At 53.0% G+C, this 24,736-nt stretch overlaps 5 protein-coding genes across 5 annotated transcripts; 3 read left to right on the top strand and 2 right to left on the bottom strand.

Moving 5' to 3' along the window:
* Positions 1–1,268: 1,268 nt before the first annotated feature.
* BDP81DRAFT_485557 (tuftelin interacting protein 11) lies at positions 1,269–4,034 on the bottom strand. Its single transcript, XM_060595165.1, has 2 exons — positions 1,423–4,034; positions 1,269–1,368 (listed from the first exon to the last, which is right to left on the bottom strand). Exon 1 carries the CDS (start codon positions 3,968–3,970, stop codon positions 1,595–1,597), a length of 2,376 nt encoding a protein of 791 aa, XP_060438381.1. The 5' UTR covers positions 3,971–4,034; the 3' UTR covers positions 1,269–1,368; positions 1,423–1,594.
* A 138-nt stretch (positions 4,035–4,172) lies between these two features.
* Positions 4,173–6,255, bottom strand: BDP81DRAFT_441594 (NAD dependent epimerase/dehydratase). Its single transcript, XM_060591607.1, has 5 exons — positions 5,539–6,255; positions 5,298–5,475; positions 5,068–5,240; positions 4,916–5,015; positions 4,173–4,852 (listed from the first exon to the last, which is right to left on the bottom strand). The coding sequence occupies exons 1-5, from the start codon at positions 5,800–5,802 to the stop codon at positions 4,554–4,556; spliced, it is 1,014 nt and encodes a 337-aa protein (XP_060438380.1). The 5' UTR covers positions 5,803–6,255; the 3' UTR covers positions 4,173–4,553.
* A 1,648-nt stretch (positions 6,256–7,903) lies between these two features.
* BDP81DRAFT_152751 (uncharacterized protein) lies at positions 7,904–9,060 on the top strand. The gene has a single exon (XM_060581917.1). The coding sequence runs from the start codon at positions 8,301–8,303 to the stop codon at positions 8,886–8,888; it is 588 nt and encodes a 195-aa protein (XP_060438379.1). The 5' UTR covers positions 7,904–8,300; the 3' UTR covers positions 8,889–9,060.
* Positions 9,061–11,140: 2,080 nt separating this feature from the next.
* BDP81DRAFT_466123 (SIT4 phosphatase-associated protein) lies at positions 11,141–14,365 on the top strand (the record flags this gene model as incomplete). Its single annotated transcript, XM_060594358.1, has 3 exons — positions 11,141–11,809; positions 11,880–13,520; positions 13,571–14,365. The coding sequence occupies 3 exons, from the start codon at positions 11,141–11,143 to the stop codon at positions 14,363–14,365; spliced, it is 3,105 nt and encodes a 1,034-aa protein (XP_060438378.1).
* A 2,936-nt stretch (positions 14,366–17,301) lies between these two features.
* On the top strand, positions 17,302–18,533 carry BDP81DRAFT_334363 (alpha/beta hydrolase fold protein; the record flags this gene model as incomplete). Its single annotated transcript, XM_060585755.1, has 2 exons — positions 17,302–17,516; positions 17,600–18,533. The coding sequence occupies 2 exons, from the start codon at positions 17,302–17,304 to the stop codon at positions 18,531–18,533; spliced, it is 1,149 nt and encodes a 382-aa protein (XP_060438377.1).
* Between the last annotated feature and the right edge of the window lie 6,203 nt (positions 18,534–24,736).

The following is a 24,736-nucleotide window of genomic DNA, read 5'->3' as shown; positions in this document are numbered from 1 at the left end:
AATGGACCCCGAGGTCGCGGGAGTCAACCCCCAAATAGGCTCATGTCGCTGTTGACAGTCTTGTCTTGCGGGTCTCGTGGAACCATATTGACACGTAGTATCGCGCTGCCGTGCGGAGCGAGATCTGGCAAGGACTATATGGGTAAGCCATCGCATGTTCAGGACGGTGAAAAGGGGCAGTGCCTGTCCGATGTCGCCGTCAACTGAACCTCGATTGAAAGGATTCCTTGAAATACCAGTGGCTTGTACTAGTGTAGCACTGTAACTGTAGACTGGGGCTCATCCGAAGACAGTCGGTCTGGGTCAGAGTCCCCCCCCCACCGCAGGTTTCACGGCTGTCGATGTTTCGAGATGGTGACGTGGGCTCGAAGAAAGGAGACAGGATGAGGACTTTGGGAGGACTCGGAGGAGGGAGAAGAAAGTGACCAGGGTTGAAGACGTGGTAGGGGTGATGGAGGGATGAGGCTCCCACTTCCCGAACCTTGATTGTTTTTAGCTCTTTGGCTTTTCTTCAGCTCCTCCTTTTCTGATGAGCGGGTGGCATTTACATAATCAGATGTGATTGGCCCTCGAGATCGCCATGTCCAGGGGTTCTCGTCTCAAACCGACTTCAGAAATAGGCGCTCATTCACCTCATCATCTTGGTCGAATCGGAGATCCTGCGTGAATTGACACTGACCACAGGTAGCAAGTGACAACCCTTGGAATCTTCCCTTTGCCCTCTTGAGCTTGGTTGACGGCCGTCACAAAAGCTCACACTCTTTCTTGAGGACACGCCGCACTACCTTAGCTCTAAGATCCGTCTCCGTCAAGGACTGATTGCGTAGAAGCATCGCCCAACGACCAGGCAATCCCCTCTCATCACCATTGACACCTCTGGGCGTTTCTGGCCCTCCTTCACTGACGATCAAGCTCGCGTGTCACACCGCCAAGGAAACGCCCCAACATTAAAGTGCCGCAAGGAACTATCTTTTGAACGCCAAGTCCAGCCATCACTCGTCCATTGAAGTCTTCAAACGCTTCCTCTTCCTCTGTTTTAACGACCATGGCCTAGCGGATGAGCCTTCATCATGAGCTTGGCTCGTGCTTGACTGCTGCTTGGCTGCAACGACACCCGCGTCCCACGTCTATGCTTCCTTGCTTATCCTGTTTCCCCAAAAGCTTGGCCTCGAGTTTGCTTGTCTTTTTTTAGCTAATAGTAACTTCAATTTTGTGGTCGTGGTCCCGGCCATTGGTCATGTCGCGGGGGCCATCTCCGGGGAAAATGTCCGCACGATGCCGGTGGGATAGAGCTTGGATGACATCTGCCATGTCGACTGCATCCGTCCAGAGCGTGATCGAAGGATTAAAAATGGTTCCGAGATCAGGCTTTTTTGCATGGTCAGAGCAGCGTACTATAAGAGTTCAAATCGCCAAACTTACTATGTAAGGTGGACATTTACAGGGCAATGAATGGATCAAGTGGGCGCCGTTTTCTTCTATGGCCGAATGTAATCTAAGGTAGTGAGAGAGGGTATAATTGAACATCGCAAAGGTAACCTTCTATGTAATGAGTCTGAAGTTCAAGCTGTGGCTACGATGCTAGCATCATGTTCTACAATGCCTTCTCAATCGTGCCCATGCCCTTGTCAAACTCTGCCTGAACCGACTTCAGGTTCTTCACAGAGTCGGGCAAGACGTCGTCCCTCCACCACTCATACCATGCCATGATCTCCTCGAAATTGGCATCCTCCAGGCCAAGCCACTCACTCAACTTATCATGCCACAAGGGGAACACCTCTGTGACAATGACCTCGCCCAGGACCTTGGGCGTCAGAATATCAGACCACTGGAGCACGCCCGTGAGCATAGGCAGATATGGCTCCTGGTCGCTCGGGTCTACTCTGAAGTTCTTGCGCAGGTATCGTCCCATGGCCGGTAACACATGGCTCATGATCAAGGAGCGCCATTGGTCGCCAAGCACATCGCGCCACTGTTCCAGGCCAGGGATCACGCCGCGGTCGAAATCCCAAACGTCAACCAGCTGTCTGTACTTCCTCCGTACTTCGGCCACCAAGCCAGTACCCTTGGGCTCAAGGTGGTGCGAGGGCAGGTATTGAAGCCAGGGAAATAGCCAGAGATGAGGCAGTTTATGGCTTTGTCGCTTCTTCTTCGGGTTCCATTCCGCCACGGCTGTTTCTAACTTGCGGACGACGGCATCGAGGAACTGGGCGCGAACGAAAGGAGGCAGCAGGTCTGCCCACGCTTCCAACACAGCCAGTAGCGGTGCGGGGTTGAAAACATCCCAATCTCGGACCGCAGACATGGCTCTTGTGTACCACAACTTGTACATCATGGTTTCGTAAGGGGTTGTCGCTTTTTGATGTTGGCGGTATAGGTCGTTGCTGTGTAGACCAGTCGATTCCCACTTGTCCATAGCTTTGTTGCCCTCGCCAGGCTTCATCAGCAGACTCCCAAGACCCTTGAGCTCAGTAGCAAAACGCGTAGGCTCATCCAGTAGGTTCCATTCGGGGTCGCGGAAGAAGGGGTAGATGGCCGCCACCGCGAGGTCCGAAATTTCGTCTGTCGCTGGTCCAATATTTTGAACAGCCTTCTCCAGGCAGCGAATGACGTCCTCCCATTCCGTGGCCATCGGAAGCTCAATGGTGACAATGTTGGAAAACAGTTGCAATCTTCCCAGGTCTGAGGCGAGCTCCGCCATCTCCTGCTCTCTCTCGCGCAGTTCCAGATCTACCCAGGTCTTCCGCTCTTCCAGGTTTCTCCACTCCTCCGAGAAGGCTGCTAGATCGGCGTGTGCTCGCTTCACCAGCTTTCGCGCAGCCACCAGCTCGGGAGATTCGACAACTGCAGTAGAAGTCGGCGTCAAGAGTCCAGAGGCAGTCGTCAAAAGCTTGTTCCCGGGTCCTGTCATGTCCAGGATAGGCGCGAAAGCCTCGGGGATGTGAAGTCCTGGGGCAGACTTCTTGATCTCTTCCGCCGTCATGTACTTTGGCTTCTGTCGTTTGGGGGTGCTGACGCTGCTGCCACCTGCGCTTGCGGCCTTCTTCTTTCTTTCTCGCTTTCTTTTCCTCTCCTCTTCCTCCGAGTCGACTACCTCCTCACCCCGGAGTTTCGCTTGTCGTTTCTCTTCCTTCCTCTCGTGCTCTGATTTTTCCTTGACTGCACCGAGACCGACACCCTGTGGTCTAAGATGGGCCTCGATAACGACACTTCGACCTTGTCCCTCTTTTCCGAGACCTGTTCCTTCTTTGTAACCCATCTTGGCCATCATCCGCGCTCCGAAAGATTTTGGGTTGGGCTTTGCGTTCGCTCCCTTTCCGCCAAATGCGCTTGGGCGGGCCATCTTTGGCATCGAAGGGGTGTCTTGAATGTCGGGGTTCAGAACCGGCACGTTCGCAGATGATGGGACGAAGCCGCGACCGAGAATATTCTTGCCGTCGAATTTTGTCTTCGTGAAAGATCGCGCCGGGGCGCTAGGTGCCTTTGTGTCCTCGTCGCTCTCGTTATCGTTCTGCGCTGGCTGAAATCCTAGACCACCGCGGGCTCCGCCGAATCCAAGACCAACCCCTCCCACATCATCCTCGTCGTCTTCATCGTCATCAGCACTGGAACCGTCCGAGTACTCCTTCGTATTGGTGTCCTTCGCGTCGTCATCGTCATCTTCGTCGAGTGTGGTTGTGCCAGTGGAAACGAAGTTCATGCCCTTGCTGCGGAGCGTCTTTTTCTTCCATCGCTTCCCAGGACCGTCATCTTCGCTATCTGACGCAAAAATTCCAAGCGCGGCGCCTTCCTTCGTGTTGCCAACGCGACGGCGCTTTCGTGGGTTCAAGTCGCTGTAATCATCGGCTTGCGACGGGTCTGCCACGGGGGCTAGGTAGTCGTCTTCGTCTTCGTCCTCCGATTCCGAAGAGTAGTGGGCAGCCGCCTTCTTCGTCAAACGAGACGGATCGAAAGTTGGAAAGCTGGCCATGCTGTTAGCCAGGCTCAAAGCGGCGCAAAGAAGTGAGCGTACGTGAAAGATGACGCGTCGCTACTTTTTTGGAGGAACTGCATCATTCAAGGCACCGACTCCGAGCTTCAGGCGGGTCCTTTTCTTATCTTATCGGCACGTGATATCCACTCTCAGTCAGACATCTCCGACGCAATGAGGCCAATCTTCACTACTCACTCTTGTTCAATAACCAGATTTGATCTTTTGTTTTCATTGTACCTTACTGGTTTTAGTTTATCTTATTCGGAATCTCCAAGATTTCGTAATTTCCGACTTCAAGGGCAGTAGGGCAGATTCACTCAAGCCACTCCTCGAGTCCTATTCGACTTGAAACGTTCAACTTTTGAGTATCCTAACCCGATTCTTGGACTTGAATTTTTCCCATCCTGCAAAGGTGAAATTATCTGTGTCTCATAATTATCTATTCGATTCTTGTAGACATGGTAACCCTAGTCGGCTTATCCAAATCTTCCATCTCTCTATTTACCCTAATCCTCTCTGCTGAACCCGAGTAAAGGCTACAGCAGGAATCGATTGATCATCGTCCTACAAGTCTACAGGTCTACAAGTCACGAATACCCGCAGCCAAACTCTCCTTCAACGGGGTCCAGCCCTGTCCAAAGTACTCCTGCAACAACTTCTCAGCCTTGGCCGCCGGAGGAAGCTCGCTGATATCACGTCCCTCATTCGCCTGCTTCTCCGGAATCAGCTTGTTATCCGGTCTCAGCTCACGGAAGACGTCGATGAAGTCGGATGCGTTGACTGGGTGTGCGGAGGCCCAGATTCTTTGGGATTTGACGGGCTCGGCGAGCAGGGCGATGGCGTGGAGACGCGCGACATCGGCTACGTCGACGTACCACTCTGTAGAAGCTGTTAGCCCGGCATCCGTATTTGTGTGACCACTTGAAGTTAGGGGAGACTTACGGGGCATAAAGGAGTTGAGCATGTCGCCTTGTCCCTTGAGCAAATCTCGCGCAAATCCCATGGTTGAGCCACCGATATTGGGGTGGAGGATTTCTCCGGTCTAAGAACAAAGTTAGCGTCATCAGCGCAGTGTGGACGAGCATGACACTTACGTTAAAGTTGGGTAGGATGGTATTGAATGAGTATCCGGGCTTGTTCTCTTCAATCCACTTCCACGCAGCTCTCTCGCCCTCAGCTTTGGAGGCAGAGTAAATCGCGCCAGGCTTCATCTCCTTGGGCGTGTTCGGGTCCCACGCTGCCTTGATGGCAAAGTCGTTCCAGGTACCTAGAGGTATCAGTCAGCATCAAGGGAAGACAGATTTCCATTCTTTCGGACACATACTTTCGTCAATGTGCATCTCCTTGTTCGGCTGGGGAAGGACGGCGGCAAAAGCCGAAGATGTAAGAACGAAACGCTTGATGCTCGAGTGCTTTGCCGCGGCGGAGAGGGCAGTCTCAGTCGCCTCGACAACCCAGGGAATGACGGCCTTGGGGTCGTCACTCATTGAGATATCGGATGCCTAAGACTCGTGGATCAGCTTTTGAGCTCCTTTTGAGCCTTCGTCTCTCTCGGTAGTCCTTACCACGTGTGCTACACCGTCAACACCAGCCATGGCCTTGCCGAGAGCCTCCTCATCCTCGAGGTTGGGAACAAGGACTAGTTCAAAGGCATCCTTGTCATACTTGTTGTGGAAGAACTCGCTGAGCCACGGCTTCTCTGATCGAACTGTGCCGCGCACTCGGTAACCGAGCCCAAGGAGGACATTGATCGTGTGAGATCCGATGTATCCATTTGCTCCAGTGACAAGGATAAGAGAGCCCTTGGGAAGAGCGGTAAGCCCAGACATGATGATCGACCACGTTCGAGATAGGTGTTTGAGGGCAGATAAGAGACGAGATATCTAGGTAGGTTTGTATGCTTGAGATGCCTTGAGGTTGAATTGACCAAAGGACTGTGCACATATATATTCATCCAATGTTGTAAACACCGACGGGTTTAAATCTAATGCAGGCGGAGGACCGTGGAGAGCATGTGGGAAGTGCTCCATTACTAACATTCACAGATTCCACTAGAAGTGGATTCTGCTTAGAAAACAACGACCCCTCCCTCGAGCGGTGTCTAGAATGCAACCAAAGATGCAGATGTGGACGCCAAATCGACGCTTTGATAATGACGTATGCATGACCGCCCCATCTAAAGCTCCTGGTGCGCGGTAGCCTAAGCCTTCTTTGTCACTTTGACTATCGCCAACTAACAATTACCTTTGTATTGAACGAAAGCGAGGGAAGGCGAGGAGGCCTATCCCCACGGATTTGCAATATCTCTAGGCGTCAGACTAGATAAGGTTGATGGTTGGGGTGGTTGGGTGGCTGTCTGTAGGTTGAGTGTTGGTTTGTGGCTTACGAATCGTGCATGCACCTCGAAGCATGTTTCCTAAATTGGCTTCGTTGCTGACATGTAGTTGATGGTTAGAAATCCCATGACTGAGAGTAAGTGAAAGCCTCAAAATGGCCAGCTTAATAATGCAAAGTTGCAGCGACTATCAGGTCGTATCGAGGGTATCATGACCAGTCTTCAATGCTGGTGAAGACATCAAGGGGTGAAATAGTCAAATTATTGAGTATGAGCATTTTCTTTAAGCCGGATGACCATGAGTGACATCCCGCGAACTACTTGATTGTCGTTCGATGAGCTAACTCACGCTACGTAGTGGCTCCCGCGCACTTACAACCGACCCCACATTGAATTCCCCGAGAAAGAATTGTAGACCACAGCTTGCCTGCGCTCAGTTGCTTAAGTCTACCAGTGTTGTCAATTTGATAAACTCGCCTTGGTAGTTACTAAAAAGCTGAGAGCTTTTGGAGGCGGTTGTGATACAATATTTGCTGTCAACTGTTCTAATAATGTTTGAAGAAACTCTGATTGAAGTCCTCAACATGAGTCTACTGTGTATCTCTCTCACAGCTGAAGGCTTTGCAACATCCAATCGTCAAAGAGAAAACCAGCGAATCACGATATTTGCAAGTGGGTTGGTTACCTGAGGTCGAGAACCGCGCAATATTGGTGAATTGCACTTTCCAAGGCTTTTGCCTGACATGGAGTCCGTCAAATAATAAATTACCAAGTTTTCTATACTATCGAATTGGAATAGACGTGAAGCAGATTGTCTGCGGTACTCAAGCTTGATACTTGCCTACTGTCTGCCTGTGATGAAATGACACTTACGTCTCCTTGTCCCCTTGTGAGATTAGGTAGCCGATGGGCATGGTTCTCTGGCATAACAGGACATCTCTTGGTTCGGAAAATACCATTATCAAGTGACCAGATAGTACTGAATTCTACTCATCTCCGTATGCACCAGAAAGCTCAACTGCCGTGAGGCGTCTGGTGACTCTGGTTGCTCACGAGACTTTGAGATAGCCAGGCATAGCCATGGAAATTGAACCGTGCAACTCTGCTCAAGAATTAAATCATGTCAGTTCCCGAATGAGAACCTCTAGTGGTCAAAGATCGGGCATGGATCTGTGCTCAGCGGACTCAATCGCATTTGTAACGATCTCACGTGCTTCAGGCGAGGGAACGACAACCGCCCTCCAACGGCTAGATGGAAGGGTCGCTTGGACCACCTACGTTGGGGAATGCCAGGCGGGCAACAAGCAGCAGGAGGGTCAAGGTTGCTTGGGGAAGTTGGGGGGAAACACGTCTCGGGGCCATCGGCTGACAACGTGGGAAGGATTCTGCAGGGAGGGCTAGCAACGTGGCAGGCCGGGGGTTGCAGAAGAACGATGGCGGACCAGCCGTTACCCTGGATCCTCAGCATTCTGATGTGATGTGTGAGAGCCCAGAAGGCTCAATGATTGGATTTGATAAGGTACGGTATGTGAAAAGGATGGAATGTGAACATAGTAACATTCCTGGATGTATTGGGATGTAGAAAGAGCTCACGTGCTATTTAGGCAATGGAGCACATGACAGAATGGATGAAATCTTCCAGGTTGATCTCATATTCGCGGACAGGGTGACGGAGGAGGGGATGAGGAGTTGAGGTGACATGAGATGAACAAGGCCAGCCCCTGACTATCGATAAAATAGTGAAGCGAGAAGGGAGACGAATGAGAAACAGTGACGGATTTCTTCTTTTTTTCATCCCTTGATCCCCCTTTTCTCATAAGAAAACAATTGAGGGTCTGATGTGCTTCGACTCGAGACTGAGGAAAGACAGAGTTGACACTGTTAGTAGACTCGTACCTGGTACAAATACCCAGATCCACCTTCCAGAAGTGTAGCGGGACAGGACGGCGAAAATCGCATGCGAGGAACTTCCGATAAGTACCTCGAGAGAGAATGAGGGGGACGAGACTTGGTCTGCTATCAGCGACGCAGAAATTGGGCATCTGGGACAAATCCCATGCCATGGAACCAGGCAATTCCTTATCGGAGATCATCTTCAGTCCTGCACTAGAGACTTTAGGTGTGTTTCGGTTCGATTCGATTCAACAAAAAAACCCTGGCCTAGCACACAAAAACCCAACACACAGAAAACGAAACAAGAGAAAAGAGAAGAGTCACTATGAGGGTAAGAGGGCAGGGAGGGCTGCCGGATCACCAATTGAGTCATACAGTCACACATGTACACATGCACATGTGCGCGGCTCTTGCATCTCGTTCTCCAGTTTCCCCCCTCAGCCAGGCCCCAGGGTGAGAGTCCAGAGGGATACAGAGGGCAATAGAGGGGCATCTCAGGCCTGGCCCTGTCCGGCATCACATCATGCTGATGAACCTCTAATAGACAGAGTTGCGGGTAGGACCCTTGCCCTCATGGCTCCTCTCCACAGTCCAAGTCCTTGGGCTGGATTAGGCGAAAATCCATCCCACTGTGGGCAACCAAGACGAAGAAGGCCACAATTCGAGATGGCCCTCGTGGTCATGTAGGCGACGAGAATCGCAACGATGTTGTACAGTGAGGTAAGGCAGTGACTCGGCCGGTGCCCACGACGCCCTGGAGCTTTCTTTGGGAGCACCGAGGGCAGTTTTTACCATTGCTTTTATCGCTGGTATCTGCGATCGGAATAAAGCAATCAGTTCAGGCCTCGGTCTTTCAGAAAAGGCCCCGGAACCTGAATGAGGCGGCGCCATCATCGCTTTGAGTGCTCGCCTTTAGCTTAGCGAGTTTCCTTGTCTCGCATTGCGCAAGTACCCGGACATGGATTTGACTGAACAGAGTCCTTCTTGGGTCCATCGCCAGCTTGCTTTGGGATCTTCTTATCTTGTCAACATGTACGGGCGAGGATACGGATAGGTAGAGACGCTGAATGTAGGTGGGTGTCTGACCGGACTGACCTCATCAGACATGAATGAACCCTGCTTCGCTTTGCTTCTGCTTCGCCTCTTGGCCTCCGAGAGACAGCGGGCAGCCGGCAGCAAGTTTGGTAGCAGGCGGGAAGCAAGACAACCCAATCTGGGCCCGAATCTGGCCCAAGCTGGAAGCATGACGACTCGTGTGAATGATAATGAGTCTTGCGAGACAATAGGTAGTGAGCGAGTATAGCTCATGACGGTGAATGTGATAAGATACTTTACCTTGATTTTACATTGCATTTTACCGCAATGGAAAACGCTGAATGAGATGAAAATGCACCTTAAGTGACAGCAAGAAAGTCAGCGAAGTGACATTGGAAAGTACCCGTACCACAAGGAAAACACGGAATACGCAGTACGTACCCCCCGTGACATTTGTTCAGTGTTTCCGTCAGGTTCTTCGACCCCAGAGCTCCGAGGGCCCCAAGACGCGCACCCGCACCGCACCGGCGCACACACACACAAACAGAGCCAAACATCCGCAGCCGCAGCCGCAGCCGCACGTCAGCAGCAAAACAACCGCTGCCAGCTGGATTCGCAACACATTATCTGAGGTGCTGTGGTACGGATACCTACGGATACTTGGTTGGATTTGGCTACGAGTACCTACCTACTCCGTCCCTGGACCGTCCTTTCTTTCACCAGGGCACCCGCCGTCCATCCCACCTCTCCCACCCTCCTCCACTGCACTGCGGCCTGCCCACCCACGTTACCCAAGCCAAAGAACCAGAACCAACCTGGGAACTCCGACGACCGACCCCCCGACTCAAAGTCCCTGGAGCCAGCGATTCTATTGGGCAAAGGGCGCGTTTACCTTACCTAACCTTACCTCAAACCCGCCGCTGCGCAATCCAATCTCGACGACGTCCGGGGGCCCATCTCACCCTCACCACGCATTCTCTCCAAAAACCACCACACACCCTTCTCTCCCAACATCGAGAAGGAGAGAAAGTCAGAAAGAGAGACATACGGAGAGAGAGAGAGAGAGAAAGAGCCCACGCGACCACATTCGAGCGTCCGATATCCGACGACAGACGACAGACGGCTCCGGCTTCAGCCCGTCCCTCCCATCGCTAGTTATCCTTGCACGAGGCTTAGAGCGCCCTCTGTACAACAGCAACAACCTACCTTTTCCCACTTTTGTACGTACCCTGGTCCTTCGCCCAGTCTCTTCCCCCAGGACTCGTTGCCTCGCTGCCTCGCTGCTCCCTACTGGTTCTTGGTGCTTCCTGGTAGTTCATCTACCTTGGAAGAGCACGCGCGTTGCAAGCTGGATTGACAGAGAATCCCCTCAGTTGCCATCGTTTTGCGGCTGTTTTGTCGTCGAGGATTGCATCGTCAATTTTCCCTCATCTTCCCCCCCCCCCCCCCCTCTATTATCAATCAGCTCCTCTTTTCTGGGCCCGATGCGCCGGCCCCTCTACTCCGCCGGCGACAACATCTGCAGACCTCACCACCACCACCACCAAGCCCTCCTTTTCTTGCTTTGCCCTCGCTTGTCGACCAAGGCCTTCTAGCCATTCTCTTTGCTGACCGTGCCTCTTCGCTCAGCCGCCAAGTCCTTCAAGCGACCGATACCCCCCCCCCAAAACCGTCCTTCGCATGCGTTGAGCCTACAGTATAGAGAAAACGACTAGGCATTTACTACCTCGCTAAGACTCGATTTCTGCGACCGACATACGCCCCTTGTCTATCCCACTAGGATAACGAATTTCGCATGCTCAATCAACGGATTGCTGCTCAATTGATTGTTTTATCGCTCTTTGTCCATCGTCGCCGCGACTCGTCCGGCGCCGTGACATAAACAACCCACAAATACCGCCAACATGTTCTGGAGATTTGGCGGTTACGCCAACATATCCACCATCGACACTATCCTCGAGAAGCCCGAATTCACCGTCGAAGACCTCCTCGACGAGAGCGACCTGATCCAAGAGCTCAAGCAGCACAACACGAAGCTTATCGAATACCTCCGCGAGGATAATGTCCTCAAGACACTGCTCGAATATGTCGTCGCCCCCAAACTAGAGCCTGTCGCGACCCCAGAACCAGATGAACCCGCCGAGGCGATCAAGGGCAAGGGCCGCCTCCTTCCCTTCTCAAGACCTCGCGCCTCGTCCCGCGCCACCGATACCGACAATGAGGAGGAAGAGCAAGAGAAGAAGCGCAATCGCTATGCCTACGTTGCTGCTGAGGTCTTGTCATCTGACACGTGGTCCATCTACGAGGCTATGATGGAGAACCAAGAGCTAGTCCGGGAATTTTGGCAGTTTCTGAAGCGCCCGACGCCTCTTGATCCTCTTCAAGCCAGTTACTTTACGAAAGTCAACGAGGCATTGTTCGACAAGAAGACGGAGGAGATGGTTATCCTTCTCAAATCTCTCCCCGAGGCCGTGCCCGACTTGCTCCGCCATGTCGAGTGCCCTATGATTATGGATCTGCTTCTGAAGATCATTGCTCTAGATCGCACAGAGGGCGGCCAGGGTGTTGTAGAGGTGCGTACGGCCCAGTAGCCATCCCCTCCCTCCGCACAATGTTGAGAGCTAATCGTACCCCTTCTCGCAGTGGCTGTACGGCCAAGATGTTGTGCCGACTCTGCTATCCTGCCTCAGCCCAGAGCATAGTTGGGTTGTCCAGACGGCTGCAGGCGACTTCATCAAGGCCATTATTACCATCTCGGCCAACGCATCGCAAAACGAGCAGCAATGCATCGGCCCGAACGAACTCACTCGCCAGCTGGTGTCGCAACCCTGTGTGGAACAGCTGATCAAATACATGTTAGGAGGTGGAAACCCGCTGACCGTGGGTGTCGGTATCATCATCGAAGTCATCAGGAAGAATAACTCGGATTACGATCCTGATGTTGGCACCGAAGCCAACTCTGTTCCCTCGAGCCGAGACCCCATCTATCTAGGAACCCTCCTCCGCTTGTTCGCGCAACACATCCCCGATTTTGTCAACCTGATCATGAACACTCCGGTGCAAAAGGGACCGCTGGAATCGACCTTTGGCGAAAAGATAGAGCCTCTTGGCTTCGACCGATTCAAGACGTGCGAGTTGATGGCCGAACTGCTTCACTGCAGTAACATGGGCCTACTCAACGAAGTTGGTTCCGAGGACGTGATTGCATCTCGAGATGCTGAGCGTCAGCGCTTAAGAACGGAGGGTAAGCTTACCCCAAACCGTGGAGAAGAACCGCCATTATCTACGGATGACTTGACGATGCGCATCGGTCGTTCTTCTCCCGAGGAGGGACGTCGTTTAGAGGTAACCAATATCTCAGACGATGACGGATTCGAAGAGGTTGAGCCCAGCCGCGAAATGAACGAGGACACGTCCCACGAGTTCGTAAAGGCAGAAGAAGAGATTCCTGTCGCTGCACCAGCCTCGTCCTTCCTGGACAGAGATGAAGACGACTTTGTGGACGAGCCGCTTAGCTCGCCCAGACTCAACGTCGCAGATGACAAAATCAAGGAACAACGATTTGATGACCCCGATCTGGTTGTCGCTCCTCTTTCGCCGAGCAAGCCAAAGACTGCCTCCATCGACGAGACGACTGCTGCAACGGATTCTGAATCCAAATCCGACCTGGAGCAGAACTCCGAGACTGTTGACGTCAAGATTGAAGAACCGGCTGCAAAAGAGTCGGAGTCCGTGGAGAGCGAGAGAATTTCCGGCCCAGACGACCTGGCTGACAAGATCTCGGATGATGCTACCATCAACAAGGTAGAAGAGCTTTCGCTTGACGAGAAGGCTGATCAAACTGCTGTTCCTGAAGACAACCAGAAGGGCGACGAGTCCGACTCTTCTGTTGTTTACACACCTAGCGCCACCGATTCGGAGGCAAAGACAGAGCCAGCAGAGGCCGCGCCGACTGTGCCTGAACCTCCCCAGCACCCCGAAGACATGCCAGCACCCTTGTTCTCCAAGTCCACATCTGATCCTGATACGAAGGCGGATAAGGAGGATGCAGCTAAGGAGGCTGAATCCGAAGTTGAGCCAGCTCCGGAAGCTCCCATGGCTTCTCCGGTTCCCGAGGTGCCACAAGCCCCCATGGCTCCAGGAATTGACGACGACGCGACAAAGGAGGCTGGAGACGTGCCACCTGCTGTCCCCGATCGGCCCGACCCGAACAGCGTGAAGCCCGTCGTTGGCGACTACCTCAAGGTGCAATTTGTCGAATATCGTGTTGTGCCTACGATCCTGGTGAGTTCATCGTGACGTTGCGCCACCGACCCCAGCTAATCAGAGCATAGTCCTTCTTCTTTGCCTACCCGTGGAACAACTTTCTCCATAACGTGGTATATGATATCGTTCAGCAGGTTTTTAACGGGCCTATGGACAGAGGCTACAACCCTACCTTGGCGGTTTCGCTGTTCGAGGCTGCGGATATTACGACGGCTATCATCAAGGGCCAACTCGCTAGTGACGAGTCACAGGCCAGGATGAAGACTCGCATGGGTTACATGGGACATCTCACTCTCATCGCTGAAGAGGTGGTGAAGTTTACGGAACGTCACCCTCCTGAACTCTTGTCTGAGACTGTCCTTGAACGGGTTATGGACCCGCGATGGATTAGCTACGTCGAAGGCGCCCTCGCTGAGACTCGCGAGCGAGACAATGCCATTCTCGGCGGAGTCCGCCCCGAGGTGGCTATGGGCAACCGGGCCGGCATGTCTGGCAACGGGCTGGCAGCAGTCGGTCTCTCTGGCCTAGGATCATCATTCTCCAACTCCCAGAGTAACACTGGCTCCAACGCGCTGGCTGACGCGGGACTCAACGGCAACGCGGACCTTCAGGAAAGCAGTGGTAACGGTATTGGGCCGTTCGCTATCAGCTCAGGCACTCTCATGTCTGGCTTCGGCAGCTCCAGTGACGAGGAGGACGAAGGGGAAGAAGAGAATGAAGATGATGTCAACAATGAGGTGAGTGATATGCTCTCAGAGCTCCGTGAGATGGAACCACCTGCATTGGACCCTTGGACGCAATCTCTTATCGACGACAACAACCCCGAAGAGGACGAGGAGAAGGACCGGAAAACGGATGCGTAGTACGCAGACGAGGACGGAAGACCCTACAACAGCCGAGTATCCCAAGAGGATCACACCGACGGCGCCGGCAATGACTTTGGACATAGGATAGATGTAGAGGACGAGAGCAACGATTTGCCGATTCTTGTATCTCAGGATGATGGGGAGGCACGGGGCGATGAGCTCGGAGATGTGGAGTCTGATGAGGAAATGCACATGATCCGGCCCCCCCTCAGTTTTGTGTCATGGCTTAGGAGAATGGATAGACATGTTGAGGATGAGAACATGGGAGAATAGAGAGGGCCAGGGAGGTATATATGAGAGGGTGGTGTTGGGCGTATTCATGATATATCTTGTGGCGGCGAGTAGTGTAGGACCACACGTCCTTGTTCGTGCCGGCGTCGATTCCTTGGGATACCAGACAACTTTGGACTTTTCTTATCCACTTCAACCGCTTGCGATCCGGGTCATCTATGACAGCAAAACGACAATAACGAAACTTGCTTCCGGGATCTTTCTTACATCGTGCGCAAGCGTCGGAATGATACTCCCTCGGCTAACACTCATTTACTAGTTCCGGGCTTATACCGATCCATTGAACAACACCTCATCTTCTCTCAACCCTCCATCGATTCCCCCGCCTCCGCCGCCGCCGCCGCCGCCGCCATTGAACAACCCTCCTTCCAGAGCGCGGTTGCAGCTTGCGGCTCGTCTGGCTATGCACCAGAAGAACCAGGCCACTGCTTTGCAAGAAGAAGATGGGGACGACAAAGGCGAGGGCGAGGGGCAGCGGCCGGAAAACCCGTTCGCCGACGACGAAGATGACGAAGAAAATTCGAGCGACGAGGATGACGGAGACCGCCATGGCCCAGGGGCAGCGGCAGCTGTTGCAGGTGCCTGGGGTCAACCAGGAAGCGGCTCGTGGTGGCGAGGAGTGGGACGTCAGGGACAGCCACGATTTGACGGCCAAGATGATTCGGATGAAGAAGACGACGATGAGGAGTTTGGTGATTTCGCCATGCCCGAGGTGGAGCCAGCGCCGGGCACGGATCCCAACGAGAAGGTGATCCTGAAGCCTCTTGCGGTCCACCCGCCGCAGGGTGCTTCAGGAGGCAAAGCTTTCAGTGGGCTGTGGCCGTTTGCAGGCAAGAAGGATGGTAAAGATGAAGGCGAGAAGGGGCCATCGGAAGAGACGGCGACGGGAGACGACGAGAAGCCGGTCCAGGCGGCTGTCGAGGCTGCTCGGCGGACAAGCATTGAGGATCCGGATGACGATGAAGAGGTTGTGGTGCAGAAGCCGACAAGCCTCTGAGATGAATAGACGCGCCCATGGCTTAATGCGATGAGTAGACGGTTAGGAGTCACCGTTTTGTACAATTACGTGTTTGGTTTACGCTGCATCTGTAACGTATGATTGAATGGAGAACATGCACGAAGATGGGCTATCTTAATGTGAACTGTGGTCGTTCTCCTTTCCTTCCAGTTTTTATCTGTCACGTCTTCAGGCTTTTGACGATGATTTGAGAGTCAGTGATGATTAGAAGCAGCTATGAGCCAATTTATGAGCATTCCGGATCAAGCGTATGTGTGTATGTAAGGTTCTATTGGCGGTCTCCAGTCCGGCCATCCCACCGGAGCTCCGGCCGCATTTCGGAAGCGCCATGCCGAGATCACCTTTTTCAAGGACCAAGTGAGAACTACAAAATGAATAGTAAGAAGCTGCTGGATGATAGTCCCGGGCGTATCCTTATGCCTAATGAGTAAGACACAGCCACCCGAGCTGACTGATTCGATTCGGTTGACTGACAGATGGGACGGGCCAGGGAAGGGGACTTTCATGCTCGGAGCTTGGGGCCAATACCTCAGCTACCGTTGACCTACCTTACCTTATTTCCTGGTAAAAGAGGCGATAACGATAAGAGGTCTACACATGAAGATATTATTGTTGGGGGGGAAACTTCGACCCCTCAATGTCTCGACCAGGAACCAGCCAAAAACCAGAAACACGCACTGGAGTCAAGCACAGGCAACATGCATCCCGTCCGACAATGCGCAGACCTTGTGCCTGAGCCCCCAAAACCTAGCTGTTTGACGTGCCGGGCAAGCAAGCTGTAGCATGAACGTGGCCACGCACCCTGCACCCCTGGACCCTCCCACTCCCCCGTTCTTGTTTCCTGGTGGGAGAAGAAAGGAAATGGGTGTCTTCATGGGACTGCTGCGGTATAGCATGACGTTGAGTGGGAGGGCAGGACGATAAGGTAAGGACCTGGGATTGAGAAATCAGGCGAATCAGCAGCAAGCAATCGTCGAGCTGACTGACTACGGGTTTGGTTTACACGACCAAAGTGCCTGATTCTACATCTTCTCATCCGTCGCAATTCATCTACGCCACCATCTATCATGTAAGTCTAGCCGTGTTGCCTTCGACATCACCGTCATCACCGCCCGTGCTCCTTTCCCCTTCCTTGGTCATCGTTCGTCCGGGTACTCGGTGTCTTTGCGATTCCCGGACGCAAGTAAGCTCGAACATCAGGCTATCCCCTTTTGCTAAAGGAAGAACCCCCTCGTGAAACCGAGAGTCCGGCACGCCGAGCAGGCCTCCTTCTCTCTGTCTCTACCTTCAAGTCACGTCAAAACGCACAATGACGCCTCTCTGTGGCTCCCGTCGCTCTGCTGCTGGTTCTCGTCCCGTCCCAGCCTGAAGTCGTTCGTCCGTTTACGAGAAAAGACACGTCGCGGCTAATGCGCTCTGTTATTCTGGCAGATTCTTTTTCTCTCGTTGTCTCGGGACCATTTACCTCTCCGACTCCGTACCTAGGCAGATCGTCGTCACCGGCGAACAGCTTTCCAGTCATTCCGTTCTACGAGTTTGAGCGGGCATTGGCGGTGATCATATAACGTCGACAGCACCCTTGTCGCAAAGGTGTGAAGGACCTTTCTTCCGAGACATGGCAAATATGGGTGTAGCAGGCAACGCAGAGTCCGGGAAACCGGTGTACCAGCAGGCGCCTTCGATGCTCAACCGCATCGTGTACGGCACCAAGATTTCGACGTTGCAGCATTGGTACTTTCAAAAGGCTGGCTTCGAGGCATGGAGGTCGTACTTTTGGCCACCTGCCATACGGCCCGATCTTATCAAGCAGTATGACTGCAGAAAGGCGTTGCCCGTTCGGTATGTTTCCCTTTCCTATAGGCAGAAACACGAAATTCAAAAGTCGTCAAAGAACAAAGACACAGCTAACCAACCCGCCGCAGCATCTTCTTCCCCTCCGACTACGACCAAACCTCCCCGCAAACCCTCCCCACGCTCTTCACAATCCACGGAGGCGGCTTCTCCATCGGCGTCCCGGACGACGACGACGAATGGAACCGCACCTTCTCCGACCTCAACAACTGCCTCGTCATCGCCCTCCACTACTGGAAAGCCCCCTGGGCGCCCTGGCCGCACGCCCTCCACGACCTAGAGGCCCTCTACCTCGCCATCGTCGACGACGAGTCCCTCCCCATTGACAAGTCGCGCATCGCCATGGGCGGGTTCAGCGCGGGCGGGAACCTGACGCTGTGTCTTTCGCAGATGAAGAGCGTGAGGGAGCACGAGACGGCTGCGCCAAAGGCGATTGTGCCGATTTACCCGCCTACGGACTTTGTTACGCCGACGCCGTCGAAGAGGAATCGGAGGCCGTATAAAGTTGGGCAGTTACCTGGTATCCGCGGCCAGAAGAAGGATTTCGTGCTGGATTTCGCAGAGGTGTTTGATTGGAGTTACATCCCCTACGGCACGAACATACGCGACACGCGGATTTCGCCGCTGTATGCCGAGAGGAGCGATTTTCCGGATAACGTGTGTATCGTCGCGGCGGAGCTGGATTACCTTGCCTACGAGGCGTGGGAGCTGGCGTGTAAGCTCGGTGGGAAGGGGAAGCCTACTTCTGGGATGGCCGGCAGGAACGAGGTGGCCAAGACGCAGGAGTTGGTGGAGTCTGGGGACGAGAGGTTTGGGTGGGAGGTGAAGGATGGAAGGGGCAGTATCAAGTGGTTGTTGGTGCCGGATGTGATTCACGCGTTTGATTTTCACGAGATGGGGGCTGCGGTGTCGGATCCGGAGAGCGTGAGGGATGGGAATGCCAAGGCAGTTAAGGTTATGAGGGTTGTTGGGGACTGGTTGAGGAAGACTGCCTGGAAGGCGTAATGCGGAGGGGTGGATTGATACTCGAGATGGGTTGTGGATGGACGTTCGTGTTGGATGGTGTATACTTGAGGTGGGATTGATGTTGGAATGTCGTGTGTCTTGTTGGTTTGGGTCATGTTACGATGTTGGCGTTGGGGCAAGGTTGTGATAAAGCCGCATGACTTGCAAGATAGAACTGATTACGAGCGATCAGAAATCCCTCAGTTGATTCAAGTTAGACTGTTCAAGAGTGTGCTCTAAGGCAAGAGTGAACATGGTTGTATCGTAGAAACTGTGACTGTTCGTTGGTTCGGAAGATGCTTTTACCAACATCACCAATTACCCGTGGTAAAGACCCCCGGTCTAGTTAGCCTCTTTCTCTCTGAGCGCCTAAACTAGCTAAGCCCAAAAAATTGGCCTTTACAAAGGACCTGTTTGGATCAAGCATTCTGACGTGCTCGGTCTTGCAGCGCTACTGGGGCTTGGGTCTAGAATACAACTCTGCGGTCAACATATCGGAAGTCACCGCCGCCGGCTTTTCAATCGCTTAAACGTCTTCAACACCAAGGTACCTGGTACTTTAGAGACTAGGTTATTTAGTATCAGATCCACAAGATACCCTGGTCTGAGTTGGACTTTGCGATTCTGAAGTTGGGTGCCTGAGTTGCACCGCGTCCAAAGACACCTTCTGAGAAGTATCAGAGCAGTTGAGATGAAGCTGGATCTTATAAAATGATTACAAAGACATTGAAACTGTAAGAATAATGATAAACACACTGATGTAGACGCAGAGGAGCTATTCCGGTCACGAAAACCATCGCTTTGCTATGTCATTGCCACCAGCAACCCACAGCATGTCCAGTGAGGAGAGGCTTCTGAGTGGGATACCAAGACCGATATAGGCATTGAGAGCTGACAGAACTCACTATATCAATTATTCATTGGCTCAATGAGCGTCTTTCAAAAGGCAATGTAGTGCGGTGGTCTCGAAGTCTCAGCGGGAACGAGTGATTTCCAACTCAATGTATCCGGCATGGAGGCAAGTCTGCCAGGTTCGGACGTCTTATAGACGGATCACGGAGATGGCAGTATATTGGATCCAACTGTGAACAATTGGCAATGTGATTTGTAGAAACCAGTGCGCAGTCTCATGGACCTCTAATGAAACCCATATGGGAGAAGTCGGCCGTCGTTGCGCGGGTACATGATCAATCAAGGTGTCCATTTCTGGACTCGCTGCTTCGTCATCGACACCAAACTTCTGAACGGGAATATCTGTGCAGCAACTTCTTCAGCCACAGGTTTGATGTTAATAGGGAATACAGTAAAAGATGGGGTGGTCACAAAGGAGGCCGCATGTCCTCCGTGAGGAGAGGTGGTGGTGCAGTGCAGGTATAGCAAACTTATTTGTCGATTCACCAATATTGCATCATTGAACAATGCTTCCGGCAGAGACGGACCAGGAACTTGGATCAGTATCTCAATAGCTTCCAAATTACCCTTTATGAATAAGATGAGTGGAAAGTCGACCTGCAAGACGTATGGTTTCCCCCCTGTCGGCAGGACAACAATCTACAACCACTCGAGTTGGGACCTATTCACATTCAAGATCATCTGCGCCCAGAGACAAGACACCTCTCTGAACTCCGTTACTTCATCGCCGATGTGGTCTCACCCAGTTTGGAGCGTTTTCGGGAAGCTTCATCTTAGAGCGTGTGCATTCCCCGCGAGAGACAGGAATGCGCAGTTCCACCCCAATGCCATTGGCAACCCCAATGAAGTACCACGTTGTCCAAGAGACAAAATTGCCCCCGTCGAATGCACACAGCAAACATGACTGGTTTTCATCTTGGCTACCTGCCAATATTCGCAAGCGTGATTGCTTCAATAATCTTGAAATCATCAGTGCAGCAATTGGCGAGGAAGCCGTGGTCCATGGCGAGAAAGTAGGATCGTCAAGACCACTCCACCCGACGATCTGATTGCTCAACCAGGCGCGCCCGTCACCATAAATCTCTCAGGTACCACTGTACACACATCCCTCAATGCTGTTGCTGTGCCGTCTGACTGCGTCGATTTGGTTCCGTCCCGTCAGCCCTGCACTGATACCATTGTACTTCCGCAAGTGGACATGGGGCAGCTTACCTGACCCTCTCTCGGGCGGTTCGATCGTGCCGTCAGTGTCACCCACCGACGCGGCGGGCGCATTGCACACCACTCGATAACCGCCCGTTACCGCGGATGCCCTGGGAGACACCGCCTGGGTCAAATCTCTTTTTACGCGCTTCCGCGAGGTGGTAGGGGGGGTTGGTGAGATTGCCGCTTGGCGTCACTCGGGAAAGGCGGCTTGTCCAGCGCTGCGTGGGGGCTAGGCAGCGGTATTGCTTGCTACTTCACTTGTAGTATGATTTGACATCGTCACGTATACATGTGAGTCAATCTGTATGGAATGTAGCATAGTTCAAGCGTGCAAAGCCATTGAACGTCAAATGTGCCTTCGTGAGGTTGTTCAGAGGAGGACTGGTGGGTAGGTTGTACACATGGCGACGCCGGACTTCCGTGTGGGAGCGGGGCGGAGGTGGAGGGGCAGGAGACGGATGCGCTCGGAGGTGCGGGAGCCGGAGGCATTAGAAGATCGACAGTGGAAGGATTCGGGCATGCTTCGCTGACGGTTGGTCAAGGAACACCTAGAATGAGCGAACATCTGGGGTGTTCCTTGAGATCTCATTCGTATACCGTCAATCCTATTATCCTATGAGGATGAGGGCAGGCGTTGGCAATCCCGCAACGTGGATGGACACGACTTACACCGCCATGTATAAGCTCACGGATGGAATCAGAATTAAACCGGGCCTCGGTCTACTCCCTTGTACAAAGCAATCAGTTCAGCTCAAGATGGACGGGAGAGACAGATCGGTTCAACAAGATCCGTCGGATGGGAAGGCGACCTCCCATGCAGCTTGGCAGTTCCCCCATCATGTGGCGAGTTTTGTATCAAGGATGAGTTCTCGACCGAAGTCAATGCCTTTTCTTCTTCTTCTTCTTCTTCTTCTTCTTCTTTGGGGCATGTGCTGCTTATCATAAGGTTGGCCGACAATGGCCGAGGCCAACCCTGGAAACTCCTTTCGAGTAGAGAGTTCCAATTACAGTTTTAGGGGTTTCCCCTTTCTCAGACAACCACAGTCCGTTTTGGGGGGCACTCATGATAATTACTTAGTCACCTGGGTTGGTAGGTGCCTCGTCTCTGCGGAAGATGGGAGGAACAAGGCAGATGAATCTATGGAGCCCCCCTGCTGCCGTCGGGAGATGGAGGATAAGGGCGAGAGCCCGAGAGTCCATGTCGGACGGGAGTGTCAAGCTAGAAGGGGGAATGGGCCCGTGTGGAGGAGGACGCTTTGTTAGAGCTGGTGGGTAAGCTTGGAAGCTTTGCTCAGCTGGCTGTCTTTCTTTATGTTTTTTCTTCTTTGCCTCGGTGTCAGGCCTACCTGTGTTTGAAACTTTGGGTCAGATGGGTCAGCTGAGCTTGCATGCGTGTTTCGTTGGAGATTATTTTCGTCTACTTTTGCCAGAGTTCTTGCCGTTATGTTTGGAATCATCATGGTTGGTTAAACTGAGCGTTGGGGGGGGGTTGAGGCGGTTTGGGGTCTTTGTTCTTTGCTGCGCGGGGCGGGTCTATCTGTAACTGGTACCTGTTCTCCTTTGAGAGAGCTTCAAAGCAACGGTAACATCGTGGCTCGGGGGTATGGTGTTGGTGGTTGCCGTTGACGTTGACAGCAGCCTTCAAGCAACCGAAGGGTTGCTGCCGCGCCACATACGTCTCAATGGCATAAAGGTGGCAGTGGTCGGGAAAAAACTGGAGAAAATGGGAGGCGTTGAAACATGGGAATTGAACAGTTTCTCCAGGAAATGGATGCGGATTATGAAGGTCAAGATGAAGAGACCTCGCTGACATTGCCATTAAATAACAGGGTTGGACCTGAATTGAGGTGGTTCTGGCCACTGATGCTGACTGCGCAAAGACGTGCCGAGTAAACGAGATTTCGTCCGATCATGGGCGGAAGTGGTTATCTGAGAGAGGAGGGTTAGAAGGTAAAACGGAGGAATTGATTGCGAGAGTCAACTGTTCCTGGTTCCCAAAGTTTACCATCCTGCGAATTATGCTGGTCCTCTCGGGGCCGGGGCCGAGGACGCGAGTTGAGGAGAGGAGGGTCACATTTTAGTAATATTCTTAAAAGTTGACAGTCTGACGGCGCGGCAATGGTGCCCTTCACTTCAGCCTTCAAGCATGTGTAAGACGAAGGGGATGCGAAGTTTGAGTTTCAACGGGGCGGGTGAGCTGAAGTAGGTACCTAGAAGGTGAGAAAGAAGGTGAGAAACCGAGTTGGAGATTTGAGTTTTGCATAGGTAAGAGTTGAAGCAGGTGATTGCTGATGAAGATGCTGAAAGAAGGTTACCTTTTCGGGACACCGAAGATAAGAGGAGACGGACGGTCAAGCAAACCCAAGGAGCGTGGCGACAGACCGGCGTTCTTCACCGGAGATGACACACCGGAAGACCGCGTCTTCCAGCATCATGCCGGCGTACCGTCTTGCATGTGGACGGAAAACAGCTGAAGACTATTGGACTGGGCCGTTTCTATTCCTGAAGAGGACGAGAGCTGCGTGGTGCATCACCAAAGTGAAAGTGACGCTGGAGTAAGCTGAGAGAGTTGCGCAGCGTTGGGACTCAGCCCCGTTCGCTAACGCAAGGCACCACGGGCATAGCCGCAGCGCACCAAAGTTCTGTGAGTGTAAGAGTTTCCCGGCGTTTGTTGGATTTAGCACCTTGTGCTGCATGATGATGGATGTCCTATGTTCAATGTCCAATGTCACCTTGTCCCAAACCACCAAACCAACTCGCGAATCTCGCCAATTATCCATTTGTGGCTAGTGCGACTTGGGTACTCAGGTACTGTGGCTGGTGAAGCACTGACCATCTCAGTATGCTTTCGTGAGGCTTTTGATTGGCTTAAAATAGCTCGAATGTGTGGCTCAGCGAGAAGAATGTCCTTGAAACGGCAACGGTACGTACTGTGGCTAAAGATACGTACTTGATCCAAAGAAAATGTACGTACTTTTCGTTTCTTCCTCCTCCTCCTCCTCCTCCTCCTCGTTGCCGTCCATCTCTCCATTCTTCACCTCCAAGACGATGGCCTTTCTCTGCCCCTGTCACTCATATACTGCAGTCTGCAGACGACGCAAACGCGCAAGCCGAGCTTCCACGTCCGCACCATCGCGGCAAACTACTCCACCATCATCAAGCAATCGTTGCCAGAGACATGGCATTGGCCGTGCCGCAAGCTGTCTGTCGACCGTTTGGGACCACACCGTGCACACCTCCTCTCAGTCTCGCTCAGCCCAGATCCAAACTGGGCATGGACCAACCCTGCTGATTAGACTCTCCATGCCGCGTTTCCTACCATCCGTTTGATTGCAGAGAACGGCTGCGTTCCTCCCCGTGTGGCTCGGAGACGGGACACTATCTGCATAGCCATTTACACGGCAACGCAAAGACACCACCACCATGGTAGGTTGTCAGGACGCTTTTCGGGTGCAGTGGACCAAACAGGACACTGACGAGGCGGAGCACGCGTCTTCGTCCTATCCTCGACCATCTGTCCTGCACATGGTCACTGTCGAATCACTCCCAATTCGTCCATACCCGGGCTCACCATTACAGAGTAGCATCTTCGTATCTCACCAACATCAGCATCTACAGCTACTTGTGAGCCCCCAGTACCTACTCCAGACTAACAATGGGTCTCTCTCTTCGCGGATGCCTGGTCCCCCCCGGCCCCTACGTTGCGTTCCACCTCCAGCAAGATGCGGGTATGCAGATCCAGCCCGCGGCAGGCCGTGACATGGCATGCCATGGCGTGGCGCGGCATACCTGACCTCAGCACCTTTTTCATACGCACTCACGCACCCAACTGAGGTGGTCGCACTCTAGTCACTCATTCAGTCTGCGTGTCTACCCACCACCCACCACCCAGGATACCTACCTACGCCTCTCGCTCCCCCACCTTTTCTTGCTCTCCACCTCTCCAAGCTGGACCCCAGCACGTCAGAAGGGCCGGGGCCAGGGAAGCTCAACCTACATGATGCCGGTTCCTGGGTCACTGCCAGCTAGGTATTACCATCTCACTCACGTCTTGCCCTGCCTCGCCGTACGGGTACTAGGTACCT

The sequence above is a fragment of the Colletotrichum phormii genome (genome assembly GCF_030913505.1).
Source record: "Colletotrichum phormii strain CBS 102054 chromosome Unknown BDP81scaffold_36, whole genome shotgun sequence".
Classification (NCBI taxonomy): domain Eukaryota; kingdom Fungi; phylum Ascomycota; class Sordariomycetes; order Glomerellales; family Glomerellaceae; genus Colletotrichum; species Colletotrichum phormii.
This window is presented reverse-complemented; position numbering and strand designations above follow the sequence as displayed.